At 38.9% G+C, this 22918-nt stretch overlaps 1 protein-coding gene across 3 annotated transcripts in view; it reads left to right on the top strand.

Moving 5' to 3' along the window:
- Positions 1 to 22918, top strand: part of PDZRN4 (PDZ domain containing ring finger 4) — a 242520-nt gene that overhangs the window by 123682 nt on the left and 95920 nt on the right. The window contains exon 1 of one of the 3 annotated variants that reach the window (XM_027893444.1): positions 12010 to 12288. The exons of the other annotated variants lie outside the window; for them this stretch is intronic. Within the exon in view, the coding sequence (XP_027749245.1) occupies positions 12220 to 12288 (69 nt within the window). The 5' untranslated portion in view covers positions 12010 to 12219. Of the gene's footprint in view, positions 1 to 12009; positions 12289 to 22918 lie in introns of those variants that run through there. 3 annotated transcript variants of the gene reach the window in all.

Here is a 22918-nt window from a genome sequence, read left to right as displayed (position 1 = left end):
GCTAGGTCTCCAACATAAAACTGCACAGGTTTGTGTTGCTGGCTGTAAGCTGCTGTGAATTTTATATGTGTTCTCTGCAGCTTATTGCAAGAGCTCCCCTCAAAGAGTTTTTTGTTCAAGATTGGATTTAATGTCATATTGGTTTTGTTTCTTTGTAATATATGTAAAGGTCTCAAAATGGTTTTGTTGTCCGAGACAATTTATTAGATCCCATCTTCTGGCATGTCTACCGTCACCTACCTGGTGCTGGGCAACTCCCTCACCCTGGAGTTTCTTGTTGCTTTCTACACATTTTCAACAATTTTGAAAATTATTTGTTTTATTTCAGTGTTATGTGTTGCTAGATTTCTTCATTGTTCACACATTTTAAAATTATAATAACTGATTTTATGAGGTACTTTGATACCTCTATATGAAAAATTCAGTATGAAACTTCTGTTGTTATGTAAATAGCTTACTGATGTAGCTTTTCAATTTTTTTATGCAAGTTAAATTTGATTATTTTTAAATAATCTCATTTACTTGCTTAGAATTATTCGCTCTTCTGCTTGTACCTAAAAAAGTTTCTTCACCCAGAGAGTGGGTGGGTGCTAGAACAGTCTCATCAGGGAAGTGGTCACAGCACCAGGCCTAACAGAGTTCGAGAAGCATTTGGCTGATAGTCTGAGGCACATGATGTGACTCTTGGGAATGGTCCTGTGCAGGGCTAAGGGTTGGACTCGATGATCCTTGTGGGTCTCTTCCCACTCGAAATATTTTGTGATTCTGTGAATAAAAAGTATTTTCCAGCAGAAAATAGATCTTTATATAAATTGATCTCATCTTCACCGACAGTATATAGAGAGTTTAGACAAACTAAGACACCTGAGGATGACAGTTTTTCAAGATCTTTCCTTCTCAGCCTTATTTTATCACTTAACTTTCCGTAAGGATTGTATGTGTTCAGAAAAGCACCTAAATGATAATTTTGTCAGTTGAGTTGTGACCTTTTGTGAAACATTTGTATGAACTCTAGTATGCAGTAGAAAGATGCAATCCTTCCTAGCTGTAAAGAAACCTGAGCAGTTTCCATGGTGAGTTTTATGTGGTCGTAGCCGGGTCTGCTGGTGATCAATATACATATATCATAACTTAAAAGAAAAAAGACACTCTGTAATCAGAGAAATTGGAACTAAACAAGAGTTTTTGATCAGCTGGTGCCTCCTCTGGGGTCAGTGAGGACACAGCTTTGTTTATGAGTTTTGCTAAGAAAGCCAGAAGAAGCTAATTTAATTTGAGTTTCTGGCAGGTTTCCAGGAGGAGTAATCAGTGAGGCTTTCAGGATTACTGTATAAGACTCATGTATTTTTTTGGATCAAGGATGAGCCTATCCTGATGTAGGTTCTGGATGCCTTGTGTCAGGAATGTACTGTCTTTATTGTTTTGGTCTTTGTGCAGAAGAGCTCTTGATGCTTATGTCTTGTTGACAGAAATAGCTGTTATGGAAGCTTTACTAAATTCTCACTGGAGTTTGCTCTGTTTCTTTAAACGTATCACTGATTTTCTGCTTTAGGAGTTCCAAACACCATTTTGGATGAGAATTATGCTGAAATCATGGGTGTTTTCTCCTACAATTTTTATTCCAACCAAAAGTGGGAATGTTTCTTAAAAAATCTCAGTTCTTACATGACAACCCATTTTTGAGAAATGTGTAACATCCAAAATTTTGGGTAGCTGAAGTACTTGAATTTCAGTTCATATTTCTAGCTTGAGACAGGACTTTGGTTTTTCCTGAGCTGACAATGTTATTGTTCACTTCATGAGTTTCCTAATTTATTCGTCCATCACTAGACCATTACAGTAAATCCTTAACACATTTGCTGAAGGGGAAGAGAGCAACCTTACAGCTTCTGGCTAGTCACTCCAGTGACAGGGTGAGGTCACTCTTGAAGACAATAACTTTTGAAGGAGAACACAGGGAGACTGAGAAATATGTTATGTTTTGTGCAAGTAGTGTTTAACCGTAGCAAATTTGTTGTCTTTTGCTACAAGTCATTGACTCAGAAAACTTGTGGTTCAGGTGCTGGGGGAGTAAAGTCATTGCTTGCCATAGCAACCTTAACATCCCCTTAAAGTATGTCTGTCAGTTGTACTGGGGCTAATTTATCATGTAAAGTGTATGCTACGTATGTCACATTTTACTGTCTGTTCATTTGTTTTGATAATCAAGATCTTGACAGATTTGTCCCACATGGAAGGATTTATAGTAAGGATTTTCTTATCACTGAATTAAGTTGATACATATAATCCTAGTGTCCTGCACAAGAACTGAATAGAAATAAGAGATATTCAGACTAGATGTGAAGGTCTTGCAGAAAAAGCACCCACCCTTACCCAATCAGTTATTCTCCTTGATTTTTTTCCCTTTTTTTTTTTTGTTCTGTGATTTGTTTCATATCTTTGCAGGAAGAATCACAGAGAAGAGAATAGGCATTGACTTTTAATAAAAGAGGAAATATTTGACCTTCTTAAAGACCTCTCTGTTTTATAAGGTGAGAAGTATAATTCTGTAAAAAATTAAACACAGTTGAGTTTAAAATATGGGGTCTGACTTCTTAATGGACAAATACAAATGTGGAGACAGATTCAGCCACAGGAGATACCTACATGGCCTGAGGTCTCTTGTTTTCCTTTTGAAGTTAAATGGTTCAGTAGTGCTGAAATTGTCTCTGGAGTATATAAAATTATATTTATTCATTTTTGTATTGCAGCAGGGTGCTTTGGTCTGGGCAGACAAGTGGATGGGTAGGTGTGGGGCCACAGGTCTGCCCGTGAGCATCTTTAAACTCTTACAAATGTAAGTACAGGATCTGCCTTACTGGAGGAGCTGAGAAAGATGGTACAAGTGTCCTTGAACATTTTGAGATACAGAACTCCAAACAGTACCTCCTGAAATATTAATCCCGCCTAATAAAATTTTATTTTATTATTTTTAAGAAATAGCATTGTTTGCTTTTGGTAAAGTATATGGATGCCAAGATCACTCACTGCACTGTTGGACAAAGCAGGGTGGACATTTCCTAGTAAGGAAAGAAGTTTAGGTAAAACCACAGAAGCACGGAAGGAACCTTTGAAGAGCATCCTTTTCTAAGCACCAGTACTGGAGAGAACATTAGTGGAGAATTACAAAGCAAAGATTCTTGGAGCAGCAGATTTCTGTTTTATTTCTCGTTGTATTTCTCTGGTCTAGACTCTGCTTTATCTTTATTTATGAATGATATTGACAGCCAAAATACACTAGGGAGCTCGGGCGTGTTTTTCAAGAACGGTATATTTTGAAATGCAAAACTTCTGGGAGAGCATGTTTTCTCTGTGTGAAAGTTTAGTTGGGAAGGATTTTCATCCTAGATGAATTGCACTGGTGTTGCTACGATTTCATCTTTTAACACTTTTCAGTGAAGAAAGGTGCTAAAGGGTTCGTCTTCATAACACAGTGAGGGTTTTCACTGCTTCAGTCTTGGTAAAGTGAATGAGACCCTTGCCTCTACAATTCCAGTTTCCCAGGTTTCTTTTAAGTGGTCTTGATGTTTATATTATTTCATACTGCTTTTTATCTAAATACTAATTAAGCACTTCACCTTAATTTGCATTCTTTGCCTGTAATGTAATTGAATTCTTTTCCTCTACAGTAGATTGCCCTTCGTCTGTTTTAGGAAGCTCTGTTCAAAAAGTGTTTGTAACGTGCCTCTCCGCGGGGCTCAGACAAACCAGAAGTCCTGGCGAGCTGCAGTAAGGCTGAAGCAGAGCACAGGGGTGGCAGCAGCTGAGCAGAGGCTGGGTGGCAAGCAGCAAGGGTTGGGTGGGCACCCATCCCTGCAAACCGCTGATGTGTGACCAATCTCCCTGCCAAAACTGACAAGCTCTTCATTTTGGCTTTTTATTCCATGAGAAAAGAGTGGATTTCAGACTAAGGATCTGAAATTTCATTCAGAGATAAAGCAGGATTTGCTATGCTAATTTCTTTTCCGCAGGACATCAAAATAGAAGAGGTGTCGTTAATCGGATTTCATTTGTCTCCATCCATGTAGCTCTGCAGGAGTTTTTTCACTCTTTCTACATTTTTCTTCCTAACTCCTTATTACCTGAGTTCAGACCTGATATTGCTGTTTCTAAATGGCCTGGGTGAACACTGGAATGAGCTGGGGTTTGGCAGGGCACAGTGGTAAGCCTGAGCTCTGGTGTGCTGTGGGAGCTCAGGGCACCTTGACACATGGGGTTCCAGTGGTGCTGGTGTGGGGGCAGGGACTAGGCTGGGCCTAGGTAGCCAGCCGGGTCAGCATCCAGCAGAAAGACCCCTGCATCTCCTGACACCTGCCACAGTAGCCAAACACCCACAATTTTCAGGGAATGACACATCTAATAACATTAATTTTCTCCTAGAGCAGACAGTAAGGTAACTAAAGCCAGGTAGATTGAGCTTCGCTGGGATATTTACGTAATGATCTTCTGGAAAGCAGGTGCACTGGCCATGAGTTTAAGCTTTAGAAAGCCCAAACAGTGTACAAATTATACCTTTGATGCTGGATGGATTTTATAGGAAGGGATGCTGCATTAGTTTTAGATCATTAAAAAGCTTTGCTGACAACAGAATTAATGGGGCTTTGATGGTGGTCAGTTAATGACTGTCAACAAACAGTGTTAATTTCACTTCAAATTGTTATTTTAAATCAAAACAGCCAGTCTAAACAAAACTAGCTAGTCTGACTAGCTGTCAGACACAGGAGTAGCATGGGCAGTTCCTTCTGCAGCATCATGCAGTGCCACTCCTGCATCCATCATTCTGTCAGGTGGGTGTTGGGAGCCAGATTTGAGATACAATCACATACACCACCTAATACTAGTTTTAGGGTGATGAAGTCATGATTAGTTACACAAAAGCAACCAACTACCCTCAGTCTCACTACTCCTTTAAAGACTTAGGTCTTATCTGTGCTATAAAACTATTTTTTACTATAGTAGTGTGAACTTCTGACAGTTATATTACAACATCTTTATTCTTTGGCAAAGGAGAAGAGCAGCTGCTTTTATGGCCTGATTCAGTGCAGGTCTCCTTTTGAGCTTCAATACCATGAAAATCCATTCAAGGCCATGAATACTTCCCTAATTCTGGGATGTTTTTCTAGGGCACAGTAGACCATTTATACGGGGCAAGACAGAATAATCTATTTTATTGCATGTGTCCTTCAACAGTTCTTCCAGATTGTCAGTTGTATGAGCTGAGAAAGTGAATGGTGGCATGTCCGTATTGCTAAATGTGTCTCTATACTGGTAGTGCCATATTCATGACAAACTACTCTTCTCAGCATCTTTACTTCACTTTGCAAATACTCAGGTGTGCCAAAACTACTCTTGCAGATTTATCCAACTAATGGTACTTAAACTGGAAGGCAACTGGAAAGGAAAGAGTCCAATCTACCTCTAGCTAGTTATTTTAGCCACTCCAGTAAGAAGGCATGTTCAACCATCACCCTCACCTAAGTAGTTATCTTGTTAACTTTTCTAATCCCTCAGATTGCTGTGATTGTTATTTTTAGCAAGGGACTTTATCAAGTCATGAGTAATTTTTCATTTTGTAATTCTATACTGATTATCAGCATAAAACTTAAAATTTTTGATTGAGAAACCATATAAGACATGTTAATTACATTTGAGTGCTGGAGACAGCAAGGGTGGCCTCAGCAGAACTTGGGTGGGTGTAACAGCCTTCCATAATACATTCTTTGAAAAGCTCTGCAAAGTCTTAAAAGGTTCATTGAACTGATGCTCTTGCAAGACAGGTTTTACTCATTTTTTAAGAATGTAAAAAAGAAGAGCTTTTCTAGTGATGCAGTTATCAGAGGAAAGAACAGAGCCTAGGAGTTCCTCGCCTCTGCTCTCATCCTCTGAACAAGTTCCTGCTGCTTCAGCAGTTGAATTACAGTTTTGTACTGTGAGCTCAGTTTCTCATTGAGGCCTTTCATTGATATTTGCCTTTGTTTGATCTAGGCCTAAACTTGACATTAGTTCCAAATGATCTTTCTTTCCCACACAAATGTGAAAAAAGCTCAGATATAATCTTCAGGTGCAGAGGAAAATTAATTTTTTTTTTTTTTTAACAAATGTAGCTTGAAAAGCTTTGAAACCAATTAGGACAATAATAAAATGTACTTTTATATATGTGTTTGCAGTTCAAAGTCATTATGTGATCATTAATAAAAACTTGTAATGCAGTTGTACTCTATGGTGTATTAGCAAGTAATATTAGCTAAAGAACTTTCATTTAAGTACATATTCTCGCTTTTTTGTGCAAGAACTGGTAGATTTGGAGCTTTAAAATTGAATTAGTAAAGAGATCATATTCCCAATATTAGACTTCTGAAGAGGTGGGTAATAAACACAGGCAAGCTATCAGCAAGGGGATGCATGGAGAGAAATCTCGGTGCTGTCCTATCTCTCATGGCTCCCAGGAGTCAGTGAATTATGGGCTTCCTGAGCAGGCAGATGACTACTGACAGTTATCTGCCGTAAAGTTGTCTAATACCTTTTTTTAACCCTTCTCTGCTTTTTACTTCCTTCGAGTTTTGATAATGAGTTCCACTGCCAAATTATTTGGAAAAAAATCCATACTTCTAAATGTATCGTGTAATTATTTCCTCATGTAATGTGAGAAGCAATGCCTTCTGTATGAGGAAAAATACCTTCCTGTATGAGGAAAAAAGTATACAGATTAAGAAGAAAAATGTAGGGAAAGTGAATTGTTGCACATCTGTGTTTCTTATTTGTTCTTCATAGCTCTTCCATTTCCATTAAATGATTTAAAGATGGAAAGACCAGGACTGCCAACTGTATTCAAATGTGGGTATTTCTGGGGTTTGTGCAGTTTCAGTACAATAGTTCCTGCTCCACTGTCAGTCTTCTCCTCAGGCAATTCAAGGAAACTGTCCACAACTCCACATCTATTTTCTGAGTAGAAATAACTACTTTAGAGATCATGATTCAGAATATTTTAGCAATGTTCCCTAAGTGCATCATTTAATGTTTATTGGCATGGGCCTTCATATCCCAATTTACCTATAATCAGAGTTTTTTCCCACAACTGTGGGAACCTACATTTTAGATTTGGCTATCCTGATTAATACCTGTTTACTTCAAATCATTTCAAACTTATTTATGAATTACTCTGTTCTGTACACTCCATAGTGTTGCAACTCTCTAGTGCAGTTAAGAGCCATCAACTTGGTTTCACATGATCAGATGGTTTAAAACAAGTGAAGGTATGTAAGATTGTTTCCTTATAACCAACTGGCGAGGTGGAGAAAGTCAAGAGAAAGTCCAGTTCCTTCTAGAATTTGGTAACAAAGTCCTGACACCAACCTTTATGTATTCCTAAGGCCCTAAAGTTCAGCATACACATCATTTGTTTTTCTGCAACAGCTCTATAACTGATTATGGCAGCAGTTTAAGGAGCTATAAGGAAGCCACTCAGAGTAAAAACCTTTGAAAAGAACATCCTGGATGAAACTTTGAAAAAGAAAAGAGAAAACAAAAGTATCTGAGCAGTCTGAAGTTTGGCCAGTAGAGCTGGCAAAGGAATTGTACTTTTCCCAAAGAAAGCTAGCCTGGACATTCACATGGGATTGGTAGATAAGCAGGGATTGAAACAGATGGGTTATTTTCTTTTTTTTTTTTCCTTGTGTAGAACAAAAGGAACAAGTAGATCTTGTATTGAAAGCAAATGTGACAAAAAAGGTTCCTCATGTGCTTTCTTTTCTTTACTCCTTAGACAAGTATATACATTTTGGACAATCCCATGGGATCCCACAGATCTCATATCAATTTAACCACGGATAGGAAAAAAAAAATCAATAGCTATCAATATAGTGGGCTTGTGTAATACAATGTTGTAGTTGCTCCCTACCTTCCAGGAGGCATTTGAGCCTAATGAAAGATACCACTTACAGAGCTCATTTGATTTATAGTCAGGTAGGCCTGGATAGTCTTCAGATAAATTACAACCCTCCTGGGAAATACAGAACATGGGCATTTCATGTCCTGCCTTTTCTCCCACCACCCTTACTTTTACTGTGACTTTGAGAAGTGCATGAAGTCTTGCTAGCTGTGCTAAAAGACATGAGTTTAAACGAGTGTCTTGCCTATGGACATAAATTAATTTCCAGACAATATTGCATTTTTCTTGTAGACACAAATTCTTAGTATTTATATTCATGCAGTTTTAAGTGTGTTCTGATGCCTGTGGAAAACATATAGCATTTTTACTTTGTGTGAGACTTTCTGTATCTTTTAGGAACTGTGGTGAGATTTTGAAGTTTATTATGTTTTCAAAAATCCATTTTATTGAAGCCTAAGCTCATTTCAATGATTCTGTAATTCCATGGTTTGCACCTTCATTTAGCCTACTGGGTAATATATATTATGTTATCTTAGAGTTCAAGCTGGTTAGCTTGTATGCAAATTCTGAGTCTTTGTATGATGTTTACTGAAGGTTTTTAAATTTTTCTGTGCAATCATAGGTATGGAAAGTTCCTTGTTTTTCTTATATGCACACTGACTGATGCATACAATAACCTGACTCCAGCAGCTGAGGCTTAATGAAAAACACCAAATATGACAATTATCTGAAAGATCTGCCCAGTCTGAGGTTAAGCTTTATGAGTTCAAGCCTTTGTGCAGAACAGTGGGGATAAGCAAAGGGTTTTTCCAACTCCCTTTTTCTTATGATAATTTTGTTTTACAGCTGTGCAGCCCTCAGACTATAAATTACATTGCCATCTATTCTATGAAATGGATTTCTGAAAATTCCTCAAAATTTTTAGAGTGAATGCACTGGACTTGGCAGGAGAACTGTGTGAACTCAAGAGTTTGCAAAGAGAACTTGGAATTCCATGAATGTTGAACTGGGTTTCACCACTGAGTTTGGACCAACAGCTTCACCAACTTCACTGAATGTTGATGAATGTTATGTTTTATTATTTCTTTTAGCTGTGTGATAAGATATAAAGGAGTGAGTGGTCTTTAATTTGCAGTGTCATTGTCTTCAGTTTTTTGCAATCATAAACTTTCAAGCATGGGTGCTTATAAATTAGACATTTCTATACCTCAGTGAGGAAATTATATACCAAATATGTAAGTCATCTCCCAGATACTTAAGATTAATTAGAGGACCAAAACAAGGGTACATTGTTTGAAAATTTTAACAGAAATTTTGTTGTAACTCTCTTAAAAACTCCATCCCTTTTCATTATTGCATTGCTGGTTTGACTGTGAGTTATGATTTTAGTCTTTATGGTAAGATTAATTTGTTGGGGGGTGATTAAGATGAGGGAGAGAAAAAGGGAAAGAAAGAGATTGCTTTCTCCCCGATATCAAATTCAACTTGACCAAAGTACATCATATATTTCTTTTCAGTTTGTATTTCCATCAGGTTTTGCCTGAAATGTTTAGTATTTTGACCACATGTAAAATCAAAGCGGTATATTTAGATGGAGTTCAAGAACCTGGAAGTACACCTTTTCTTCTCAAATAAATCTATTCAGCCCTGCAGACACTGTCCGTTAGTGGTCACAAAAGAGAGAATTTTTTTACTCTTTGTATAGGCAGAGGGCAGGCACTTGATAAATGAATGGAGAAGCCTGTGTTGGCTTCAGAGAAGTAAACAAAAGAACCAGAGGAAGAACAGTGAAAAAAGGCATTGTCAGGGAAAACTGCTGAAAGCTTAACTGTAGCTTTTCATTGCTTATTTTGTCTGTTGGTTTTTGTGGTTGTTGTTTGCTTCTTGTATATAACCGTATTCCTGTAATAATATATCCTTTCCCCTCCCACACTTTTTTAAGAACTAATTTTAAGAGACTATCAAAAATATACCAGGGCAAATCATGTCTCCTTTCAAGAATGTAGTTTAGCTTTCAAATTGTGTCAGAGGAAGAAGTTGTGTCAGTGGAAGGAGAAAACACTTTCATCGAAAGATGGCATGGTTGTCCTTGCATGACTGTTGTCTTGTTCATTGATCTGACTTTCTTAAGTTCAAAATTTACACATCTGAGAATCCTTCTGCACCTCACAATATAGAAACCTTCAAAGATTGAGTTGATGTTTGCGTCATGGGTTTAAACCTCTCAGCATGAACAGCATCTCATGTGAGTGTGGAGAAGGAGAACAGAGGCTGATTCTTTCTAACAATGATGAACCTACCTCCATGGTTCATCTTTGAAACGTTTGGACTTTGGAGAAAATTCATAACCAGACCTGGCTGCTCAGGTTCTTCCACCAAATAAAAATTAATCTTAATGTTCTGTTTCAGAACAGTACTGGAAGCTGATATGAGAAGAGCTTGCTCTGTTAATGGTCATTATTTGATTCCTCCTGCCTCCTATAAATTTATTAAAGGAGATGAAATTTAATTAAGAGTTAGTCTCAACCTATCTGTAATTTGCATAGAGGTTCTGGCAAACTTTACTAATATGGAATGTTTGCAGCAATGGTGCATTTTTTTCCTGTAGGTTTCTCTGCTTGGCTCTTATCCCGACTGTTAGGTAAAATTAGGGCCCAGAAAATCGGATTATTATATCCCAAGGGGCTGAACTGATAAGCAGCACATGACTGTTGATCTGCTAGCTACCCAGCGTTTGTGGTGTTTGAGGTGCTGCTAGATGCAAAGACAATTTGTTATCAATTAGTGCTCATTAGAATCATTTCCTGTTATTGATTTCAAATGTTTGACAAAGCACTTTTAAGAAACTGCACCCAAAAAACACAGTAGTTGTACATCAGTGCTTAGTAATTCCAGCTCTTTAGGGCCCAGTGTCAATCTTAACTAACTGGTTTCCATGTAATTATTTCTGCTTTGGATTCCACCTGCTATCCTGTCCAGGTTAGAGATGCTTTGAAACAAGGATATAGTTCTTTAGGAGCAAAATTGCTGAGAAAGGATAAAATAGAAGCAAAGTTGGGGGGTTTTGTCCTGGTTTTTCATAGCTTGAGCTTTTTATTTGGCATAACTACCAATGGATTATTATATACAATACAGGAATAATGTCAGCCTCAAATTAAGTGTGATTTGAATTGGCTTTAATATTTAACATGTGGGTTTAATTTTAAATGCATCCTTGCCTTAATACACACATTGAGAATTGTGGCACCATTAAAATCTAATTTACAAATGGTAAAAGTGGATATAATGACATGTTATAACAAAAGCTTTGATAACTAGGAGTTCTACAGGGTATGTCTGCTGAGTTTCTGAGAAATTTAGTCTATAATTAATATTAATCTGTTGTACATGAAAGAAAGAGACTTGAATGAGAGGTTATTTAATAGACAATACAATGTGTGTATATATGTAAACAACACCAGGTCAGGCACACCTGCACTTCCATGTTTACTGAATACATATGATGACTTGTTACAGACCCATGCCTTTTATGAATACACTGGAATTTTGGCTAAATTTGACAGTACCAAAGTTAAAGCTAGCAGTATAGCCATCTGCATTAATTTTCTCTCTTTCCATCTTTGTTTTAAATTTTTAGCAACATCAGCTCAGGTTTCACAAGCACTTTCCTAAAACACTTGCAAATATTTTAAATGTATTCCATGATCCCTGTTGCACAAGGTGAAGACCTAACAGAAGGCTTGACTTGTGCTTTTCACACCCCCATTAATGAATTAGGCTCACAATTAAGGTGAGTGTGGGTGAAATGCATGCAGCTTAGTCTCTCTAACCTTAATAAACAGAGGTGGTATTGACACAAGTGAATTTTGTTTAACCACGGTACATTTGCTTCTTAATTAGTGAATATTCATCTATCATCAGCAGCAGCTATGACACCCCTCCCCGCTAACACATTCTGTCATAAATAATCAATGAGAGGCTATTAATATTCATGAGTGGGAATCTGTGTAGTCATGTGCACTGATGCAGAGACAGGGGGAGTGTTGCCATGAACTGAGTCGAAACTCTGTGTGTGTATACGCGAGTATAAGATAGTTAGGGAAAGGGAAGAAGAGCATGCTGCTACACACTGCCCTGCCTTGTGCTTCCAGCTAACAGTGGCGTGCCTGTGTGTCGGGGTTGGAGTGACTGATGAAAAACAGTAGACAAGTCTGGAGGGTGATTCCCTGTCAGTGCATTTGCCGTTCAGTGCTGGGGAAATTAGAGGCTTTGCTCTTGTGTTGCTTATTAGGATGGGCTGCAATCTGTGCACTTTTCAGAAGAGAGAGGAGCACTACAAACTGCTCTATGAAGTTTCACAGGTGAGTGCAGAGGATATTACCAGCATCTCCAGAGTAAAAATATGTGTTCTTTACAGAGAGTAAGTAGTGCTTTTGTTTTGCTTTGCCTTTTTTCTTTCCTTTGGCAAATTGCTGCCTAAGTTGTTTGGGGGGAGGTTGGTAATTATTAGTATTTTGGGTGCCTGTTGTTTTCTGCTTGTATGCCACTCCCCCTTCAGATGACTTCCTGTAGGATTCTTTTAACATTTTTGTGCATCTTCTGCCAAGATGTCAGTCATATAGTAGCAGTCTCATTGAACCGTATCAGTGATGTTTTAAGGGAGCTCTTGGCTTTGGTAATAAGACTGATTTCAGATAAGTTGCACTGCTGCCTCTGAAAGCGTTAGGTGTGTGATCTCAGGTTAAGGAACCTAAGTTAAGGAACAAAGTTTTTATGGCATGTCTGTGCTGGCTGAGAAGTATGTTAAATTTTTAGATTAATTAATTAAAATTGAAATAATTCTGACATATGTTGTCACCTTTAAACAGGTACCGAGTACAATAGGGTTTCCATGGGTGAGATGTTCTGCTTGTTCATTCATTGTGTGTTCTATTTCCGTTTACTACTAGACAAAGATCTTAATCCCATTTAGATATTTTAGTGTCTGTTTCAGCATCATAGCAGTGTAGTATGTAGCAGAGTAGCAGTCTGCTCCTAACGTGTTCCCAGCTTCTTCAGAATAAGACAAGATTAAAGCACTTCCCATAATAGCCCATAATTTTTTCTCGGATCCTATTGAATCAGTATTTGATTTGCAGCTTTTGTTTGTTTTTTTCTCCTCTTGGCACAGCAGACTCTTGCATGCTAAAGTTTAGTGCCTTTCAGCATCTGTTCTCTCTCTCTCTGTAATTTGTCCTGGCTTTGACACGTTGCCGTTGACAGAGGCTGAACACTGGCATTTTTGGACTGCACTGCTGCTGACAGGCAGTGCAGAGGAGAAAAACCAGCTTAGAATGTTGGTGGTCTATTGGCACAGCAGCAGCTAAGTGCCCAGTGCCCACTGGTTCCCTCTGAGTTCCTCCTGACGTGATTCATTTCACAGTGGGCTAATTACAAAGTGGATTCTCTACACATGAAGCAGCCTCCTCAGTTGCGGTGTTAATGCACATTTTCATGGTAATGTGATCAGAGCCTCATTAGCCAGTTTCCAAAATGATCCTCTGCATTAATTAAATATAAAAATTACTCTTTTTATCACCATAGAGAGGAAGAAGAAGATTAACATTGTTAATTACTACTGGGGGCAATACCTCTGCATCATTTTTTACCACAGAACCAGCAGGCATATTCAATTCTAAAAGAGTGTCTGTTTGCAGGTAACATGCCTGTCGCCTTGCCTGGTGAGGATGGTCTCTAGGTGGAACACTTCCCTTTAGTTCAATATTTAGTCATAATCCCATAATCATTTCTTCTTACAGCAGTAGCACAGGGAAAAGCGTAGCAGCACATTTTCCTCTATTCCCCTTTCCTCTTCCCAGCTCTTGATTGCCAAACAGATCTGAAAGTGTAAAATGGAATAGAGTGGATCCGTGTCTGCATTTCTGTGCCAGAGAATAAGACACGCAGGTTCTGCTGTGAAAGGAATTAGACGTTTCTTAAAGGGCTGCATGGTTGCAGGGAAGAAGAGAGGCTGAGCCTGGTTTATAGCAAATGCATTTTCAGAATATTCCTTGCAGTAATGTCGCATGGTTATAAATGTGATTGATCAGCAAACCCAAAGGTAGGGTTTTTAAGAGATTCTAGAGAAATTCTTCCCTTTATCTATTATCCTCTCTGCTCTTGAGTTGCAGTGCCTGTGGATATGAGCTACCAAGGTGCAAAATTAACTAATGCTTTCACTTTTTACTCTGGTGCTTGCCAGATAAAGTGTTATCCCTGGGAGGATCTGAGTGAGTTTCCTTGGGGAGCTGAAATGCAGGGAACCTGGTGCTGCATCTTGTGCTGTTAAGGAAATGTCACTGATAAGGTGCAGAAGGAGAGCAATGACTTAGTGTGCTCACTACCAGATCCTGTGTTCATCTGTAAAACCATCCCTATCTTTGTTTCATTGTATGCAGGTCAGAGCCCAAAGGATACTGAGCATATTTTTAACCAGGTGCTGCAGTAGAGATCAGGTAGTTTCTCACACCATGACTGCTTCTGTGTATAGTACTGATTTGCTGCTGCTGGGAGGGGGGAGCAGCAGTAAAATAGGATACGTTAAATTAGGCCAAGGCAGGCATTACTACTTGATTTGCAAATCCCTTTTTAACTCTCCAGTTCTGTAATTCCTATACCACAGGCTTGGCTCTTTCATCTGCATGATTTCTGGAGAGCTTGGGACAAGTTAGCCTGTCAAGGACATGAATTGACTAAGGATGAGCTGTGGCTCACTAGCATATGTGGATCAGATAGATTAATTTATATTCATATCAAGAAGCAGTCCTAGCTTCATCTCTCACCTTTCCCATGCTAGGCTACCTGATACTGTGGGTGGTCTGTGCATTCATGTACTTAAAGGTATAGTAAACAAAGGAAAGCATGTTTGCATAGGAAAACCATGTAAGTGCTTTCAGTGTGGCAGGTTTTCTGATACTGGTTTTAGTGAGGTCAGATTCAGCACCGCAGAGCTTTTTGTTGTATAGCTGCTGGGAAATGAAGACGTCATTAGAATATGTATAATTCCTCACTCTTCCCCCCATTCCTTTTCCTCCAGGCTTGTTTGCCTTTCACTGAGATAGCAGTTCAGAGATCAGGGGGGCCCTCACCAAAAGCAGCATTTGTTAGTGTGACAGAGATGTTTATTTTGATAACTGTGTTTTGCATGTGCAGATTGGGATTGAAACAAAAAGTCAAATAGTTATATTTTGAGAATGGAAGCTTTTGAGATACCACTGTGCATTGGTGAAGGACCCTTGTGCTTCTGAGTGCCTCTTCACTAGTCCTCAGGATGTGAGGACACCTCAGATTTACTTCTCGATTTCACGGTGGGAAGGCATCAGGTGTATTACCCCTCTCAAGTCCTCTTCTCCGTATGCCTACAAGTGCAGAAATGGAAGATGTCTCAATTTGAAATTTATGGCCCTATATGCTACTTCATGGAGCTCTTTAATATTATTTCCTGTGTGCTGTATCAGCAGGATTGAGCTAATAAGTGTGCAGCCAGGAAGTCTATGTCAAGTCACTTAGAGAAGAGGCTGGGATCTGGTATATGCTCATGCCCATTAGGAGCAGACCTGTGCCATTCTTAGCCGGTTTTCTCTTGCACTGCAGAGGTGAAAAAAGTGAGTTTAAGTCATTTATTAACAGCATGATGAGGACTCTTCCCATTTAGCTGAAAGGATTGGAGGGAATCAGCAGTAATCTTCAGTAGCCTTTCAGTGAGACTCAAGAAAATGCAGAATTCTGTGGATATCATGTGGAAATCATTTCTGTTTGCTCAGACTTTTGTGCTTTATTTTCAAAATGTGCAGTTAACCCAGAGAAAAAGAGGGGAGTAAGAACACTGCTTTTGGAAGTTAACCAAAGAATGGTGTGAATTTCTTTTTTGAGTTACATCTTAAGAAGCAAACCCAGCTCAGGTGAGTTTAGAATTGAAAGAGAGAAAGCAGAAGAGCTAGATTGGAAAACAGAGGCTATCTGGGATGATTCACAAAGTCAGAGGTGGAGCTGGGATTAAAACTGGAAGGTTGCACATTTTTATTTTATATTTGACCTGAGATGATAGTAGAGCCTGCTCTCAGCATTTTATAATCCTCTGAAGACTGATTATGCAGTTTGCTTCTAATATTGGTTTCCATAATTACCATAAGCTCAAATTTTCACCAGTTTAGAGTTCTGATTTTATGTTCATTTTGATATCCCTTGGGCTACTTGAAGTACTAAGTTTTAGTGGTGCATCTATTCAAATTCAAAGCTGCTCACAAGAGAGACATCAAGCCTGGCCACTGAAACAGCACAGGCACCTCTGTGTGTTTCAGGAGATGCTGCTTTTAGCTGGCATTGGAATAAGGAAAGATGACTGGGGGCTGAGCAGTGTCCCTTGGCACTGGGACCTGCTTTCTCTGGTCTTGATAAAATTCAACTTGGTACAGAAGATTAATTAAATAGACTAGATGATGTTTTACTTATTTTCCTCCTGAACCAACCTTCAGTCACTAATATTTTTTTTTTTACTGATGCCATGTGAGGTCAGCACATGACAACTCCTCGATGTGGTGGCTGCCATTAGCTCTCATTCTTTTCTATAAATACATGTCACAGCTTTTTTGTCACCTTTGCTGTATATCAATGCCACCTCCAAATACATATTTGGTTTATATCATTTTATTAGAAATTCTGTCGCAGCACACTTTTACTGTTGGAGAATATGAAAGAAAAAATTCTAAATTTAGTTGTCTGGAAATTAGTTGAGTTATCTGAGTTGAGTTAAATCAGTAGCAAAAGTAGATCTGGTTTTATCTTACTGCATTTCCTATCTTTTTCTTGTTGCTTCTCTCTAAATTTTTTACATAGAACAATTGATAAACCCCTGATTCTTATTTTTTTTCCTAAGCAGCTCTTCTGAGTACTCATTTATCTGCTTGACAAACTCAAAAATAAATTTTGAGGTGCTGAAGGATTCAGCGAACTTGTAGGAGTACTGTTTTAGTTTAACTGAACAATTCTAGAGATTTGCTTTGTGTAATTCCCCTCAAAGCTGCATTGTCCCATGTTAGTAGAGTAATGTATTTATGGTAAAAATGCAATCAAGTAAAGCTTGTCATACATTCCTAGCCATGTCCTAGAAACTTCCTTTAATTTCCCTAAAGTTCCTAAGGAATTTCCTTAAAGATCCTCTCCTGAACTGAAAAGACTAAAAAACGAGTTCAAAAAATTGACTTCTCCTACAGATAAGAGAGGATCTTTGTGATTAGCAGGCACAGCATTCCTGGTTCTTCTGTTTCCTTGATTATTTACTTCACGCTAATAATTAAGCAGCATTAAATCATAGAAATTAAATCATAGAAATAACTAATCCCATTGCCATAATGTTTCTTCAGGCTCTACTCAGGAAGAGACACCAGTGTAGTGACATTGCTAACAACTGAGCTCTTGCTCCTGGTGGAGGAGCTCACCATCCCTCACTGGACCCTGGTCCTGGGCCCTAGAGAGCATTGTCTGCCTGTCAGTTACTGTCCCCAGAGCCCGATCCATCCACTCCTCAGCTCTGTGCTGTGAGTCACCACATACCAGTTGCTTAAAAGGGAAGATGTCTTTAAGGCCATGTCTTGCCTGGATCTAGACTCTTATGCAGAGCTCTGTTTGGGTGTGAAGGCTCTCTGAGGAGTCCCAAAGGATTGGGATTTGGGTCTGGGAACATAGAGGCTGCTTAAAATAACCAGCTCTGGCTGCCTGGTTATATGGTGGCTGTAGAGAAGACATTCATGCATACAGCTCAACATGTAAGAAATTGTCATCTGATTTTTTAAAAACCTAAACCTGTTAGCAGGATTTTGTAGATGATTCTTTAAACATGACACCTGAATTATACACCAAGTGCCTAAGAATTATTTTGGATCTCATGCCAACTGTCTTTGATAAAATGCATATTTTCTTTCTGTTAAAATACAGGAAATTCCAAAGTTTTACCACTGACTTCACTGGGGCCAGGCTTTCATTTTCTGTCCTTGTTTACTGTCTTGTAAAAGGCATATAGTTCCTGTGCATACCTCAAGAAGAAAGATAAAGAAAGAATCATCCTGAGATAAGAAAACAGACAGTAGTATGTGAGATAAGAATTCAGGGTATGGGTACAACAGAGGCAGCTATAAAAAGCCATACTGAGATTATATCTCCAATCTGCAGGAGTATTCTATGGTTCTGTGATTTTATACTCAACACCATGAAAATAAAAAAAGAAAGATGGTTCATGTACTGAATAGCATGATTTTCTCTGTCATTTTGCTGTTCCTTGCATCTTGAATTTAACAATGGGGATTGAGGATTCTTCTAATGATCAGATTTTTATGCATTTTTTTACAGAGCTATCTTTTCTTGAAGCTTGCTTCCTGATGTGATTTGGTATGGATATAATCCTTAGGCCTAAGGCAAAATGTATCTTTATGTGAGTTCTGTACATCAGTGGTGTGATGAAGCAAGTCTTACTACCTTGAGCTTTCTGTCAAAGAAGCGTATTTTAGAGGTTCAGTATTTTTGTTTTGTGGTTCATTGAAGGGGAAGGGCATTAAAATGTCAGCCAAACACAGCCATGCATATGTTTGGAGTTAATTGACAGTAGGTTGTTTCATCAGCTTTCTCTCAAGAGCTAAGAGCTTAATGGAGACATGTACAGCAGGGCTTGGTGATAACCAGCACTCCTTCCACCCTGAGGGATTTGGTGAGGTCTCATAAAAATAATTAAAAGAGAAATGCTGAAAAATTATTGGATCTTTGGCTTTAAGACTGTTTAGCTTCAGAGTATGTTTGACCTGTTATTTTAAACGGCATGAGCTTTTTCTATTTGCTTTCCTGTCAATCCCATAACTTGGAACCCACTGGCTAATTTCAACCACAAAGGCTTTTCTAATTTTTTAGATTTATGCAAAATAGTTTAATGATACTGTTAGGTAGATTTCTTTTCAAGTACAAGAGGATTTCCTGGTTTGCAAACATCACCTCAAAATACCAAGACATGAAAGAATTTAAAAATTTCAGTGGCAGTTATTCTTGATACACTTACTTTGTGGTTGCAGTGAAGGTAGTTTTCTATTTAGTGTGTAATAAGCTTGTAATTTGTTTTACTTTGCTCAGTAATCATAGCAAAAATCAGTCTATTAAGAAAGGATATTGAATCAGTAACTGTTCAAAGGTTATGTAATATTTTTATAACAAACTGTGAGAAGGAGAATTTTATAAATACTTTTATGCCATGGCCTGAAATGGAATTGCACTGTCTTCATATAACGCACTGCAAACTCTCATCTATAGTTGTTTGTATTTTAGTTTAAAATAATAGTGTGGACAGGCAGAGGACAGGGTGGCTATTTGGCCATTTCTGCATAATAGGATGATGTAGGCTTCCGTGACTCTCACTGTTGTACGTTTTTATTGTTTCACTTTGAGGAAGTTAAGAAATTCTATATATCTTTCTCTCAGGTGGAAGAACCAATACATTCTTCTTTTCTCCAGGAAGAAGTTTGGGGGTTCTGTTTGTTTATTTTTTTATGTTCAACTGACAGAAACAAAGTGAAGGAAAACAAACATTCCTTTTCCTTTGTTTTGTTGTCTGAATTTTTATGGTAGCAGTTATTCCCCAGAGGTTTAGGCCATGAGGTTCGAACTCTGAAACAACATAAGCACAGTGGAACAAGTAATCTTCCAAACTGCCATGTCACACGTAGAATTCTTGTGCTTTGTGTATATTAATGTAAGAGTTGAACCTGAGAGGGCTCAATCTGCAAAAGTCTACAAGTGTCTTTAATTTGTCTAGATACGACTTAGTATCCAGCTGGAGATTTTTTTCTGTTTTATTTCATATCTTTCAGTATTTGGGGGGGGTTCTTGTTCTTTTTTTTCCTTAGCTCTTGGAATCATGTATTGTAAAAACCACTTTTCATTACAAGTAGTCTCACTTATGATCAGTGAGAAAAGCTTGCAAATATCAATCAGGTTTAATTTATGGTTCATGAAATTTGAAAAGAATTAGGATGAACTAGAAAGATAATGTTTGGAAACAGTCTTAATTTTGGTTTGGTATTCTTCTGCATGTCTTGGTGTTATGGTTACAAAGCAGGGGGTGGAGCTTTAGCATTGAATATTCAATATCACCACATCACAGTTGGGGGGATGGTTTTCAGCCAAAAAGCACCACAGGTGGAAACAGAAGGGCCATCATATTCCCTATTGTACGCCATCCTCTGGGAAAGTTGAATGGTACAATGGACTTGTAAAATCCACATTGAAGGCAATGGGCAGTGGGACCTTCAAACACTGGGATCTGCATTTAGTGAAGGCTACCTGATTATTTAACACCCAAGGCTCTACCAATCAAGATGGTCCTGCCCAGTCAGAACCCTTATGTACCGTAGATGGAGATATAGTCACCATTGTGCATATGAGAAATATGTTAGGAAAGACAGTTTTTACTAGTCCTGCCTTGAGTTAAGGCAAACCCATACATGGGATTGTTTTTGCTCAAGGACCTCGGTGCACTTGGTGGGTAATGGGGATGGGGAAACATGATGTGTACCCCAAGGAGATCCAATTCTGCGTGACAACTGTAATGTTGAATTACATATATAATACTGGTTGCTGAAAGACACTACTATTGTATACCGTATGCACGGGGGACAAATGGGTGTGGACCACTCCATTTACACCAGTTATGGACTCAATGAACTCAACAAGCATCTTGGAAGAGTGGTCAGAGATTACTGAAATAATATTTCTGTTTGTGTAGTTATATGTGTGGGTGTGTATATATATATCTGTATATAGCTGAAAGGTGTAAGTCTGGACATGAGTGGATGGTATAGAATAAGAGGTGGTTAATGCCATGGTTACAAAGCAAAGAGATGGATGTTTAGTGTTGAATGTTCAATACTACCACATCACAGCAGAGGTGTGTGCTTTTTAGTGGAAAAAGCATCGCAGGCAGAAATGGAAGGGCTGATGTTTGTTGCCCTGGCTCTTGGGAAAGGTAGCCCCTTCCAGGACTGCACCATTGTCGCAGGAAGAGAAAGAACCTTCTGGCATCACCACCACTGCTACCGCAGCAGAGGGAAGGGCTGCCTGGGACCCCTCCTCAGCCACTGTTTGGGATGGGAGTCACTGCTCAGCAGTCACTAGTCACTGCCGCTGACAGAGAGAGGAGGAGCTGCCCTGCCATGGCTGTTTCAGGGCTTTCACAATTGCCCCGCTACAAGCTGCTTCAGGGTTATCACTAACTGCTTTTTCCAGCCGCTGCAGAGGACTGCTGCTGTTTTAGGGTTTTGTTGCTGGTACTATTGGTACTTGCTGGCCCCACTGAGCGTGAGAGCCTACATCCTGCTACCGCTTGCTGTCCTCCTGCACAAAAACATTTGCTACATTGTTTTTCTTTGTTTTCCAGGCCCCGTGGTCCAGGGGCAAGGGGGAAGCCTCTCCACTACCTCTCTCTCTCTCTCTCTCTCTCTCTCTCTCTCCCTCTCTCTCTCTCTCTTTGTTCCACCGTGTGGGACAGGAACCATTTTGTCTTCGTCCTAAGGGTAGGAAGACCAAGTAACACTTTAGGCCTTTTTTGGTTTAAGCTATTTTCCTCTGTGTCATTGTGGTTGCTACTATTTCCTGTAGTAAATTGTTATTTTTACTTATATTTCTGCATATTGCCCCCTCATTGTTGGAGGGAATGGGCGGAGGAAGAACAAAAAAGAAGTGACTTATTTGGGGTTCTAGTTCTCTGGTTGTCCAAACCACCCCACTAGGGTAGGCAGCATTGCCTAAGAGGTCAGGCTGAGACCCAGCCACGTGGTGTTGGCAGCAGTGCATCACCCTAAGGAGGAGGAAATTATTTGGCTCTGGACTTTCAGGGCTTGTCCAGAGACATCAGTGCCAACAGAAGCCAACCATGGCTGTGTCAGCACATCATGGCACACTTGAGACCCCAGAAATGTCTGAATATTATGTATCATCATAGCTAAAGATTTAGTTTGATTAACTTTTGAAACATCATCTATTCAATAGTTTATAAAACAGTGTGTTATTTGATATAGTATGAAATCTGGAAGTCAAAATTGAGTCAAATGTTCTTTTATTTTAGTGTTTTACTCTTTCCAGAGTTAGGTATACTGTTTGTGAAATCTGAAGAGTTCTAATGTGGAATTTCTATCTTCTCAGGATTTCCTGTTCTGAGATATGTGACTTATTGTGGGAAAGTCCTGTCTATGTGCAGTCATCTTGACCAGCATATACTTGTAGAGATTTTGTTGGAAAGCATTCTCGTATCTTGTGGGAGACAAGGAAAGTAGCAAGAAGGGTTTATGTAAACAGTGTCCAGTAAGGTATTGGATAGAAAAGGATACACTATCACCTTCACAGTGTATGTTGTGATGCCAGAGAGGAATGTTGCCCTGTTTAAGAGAATTTAATTGTCAACAGCTGTCTTTTTGCTTTCTGGATATTGCATGCCATTGTGTGGGTGATTGGTTATATTGAGGCATAGGGCCTATTTAGTGCAGCAATAGGACTTGGAAGTCTGGCTCTAATTCCTTCTCTGGTGGATATATTTGAAGAGGTTCTGGTTTCTCTTTTCCTGTTCTTGTATAAAGTTCTGTATTATTTAGAGCTTTAAAGATTACCTGTAGAGATCTTGGCAAATGGCTAATGAAGAAACTGAATTAGTATTGTCTAATAATGGTGATGATCATAATAAGCATTGTAAAGTGCTAGATTGATCCATTGGTAAAGTTATAACACAAGTGGATCATTGCAGCAGTGTGTGGACCTGCATGCATTTCCCGTGCTTCCTCAAAGTACAGAAAGTGTTTGACAGGTTTTGTCGGGTGGCTCTTTTTTCTTCACTGTACACAAAGCATCAGTTTTTATAGGAATTTTCATTGTAATTTCCCCAGGATCACTTGCTGATGATCCTAATGGAGATGTTGTTTTAAAGTC

This window comes from Empidonax traillii, unplaced genomic scaffold (genome assembly GCF_003031625.1).
Source record: "Empidonax traillii isolate 1590-97213 ecotype Southwest subspecies unplaced genomic scaffold, ASM303162v1 scaffold388:size1278207, whole genome shotgun sequence".
Taxonomy (NCBI): Eukaryota; Metazoa; Chordata; class Aves; order Passeriformes; family Tyrannidae; genus Empidonax; species Empidonax traillii.
Note: the sequence above shows the minus strand (reverse complement) of the source record. Positions and strands in the feature narration are given on the sequence as shown.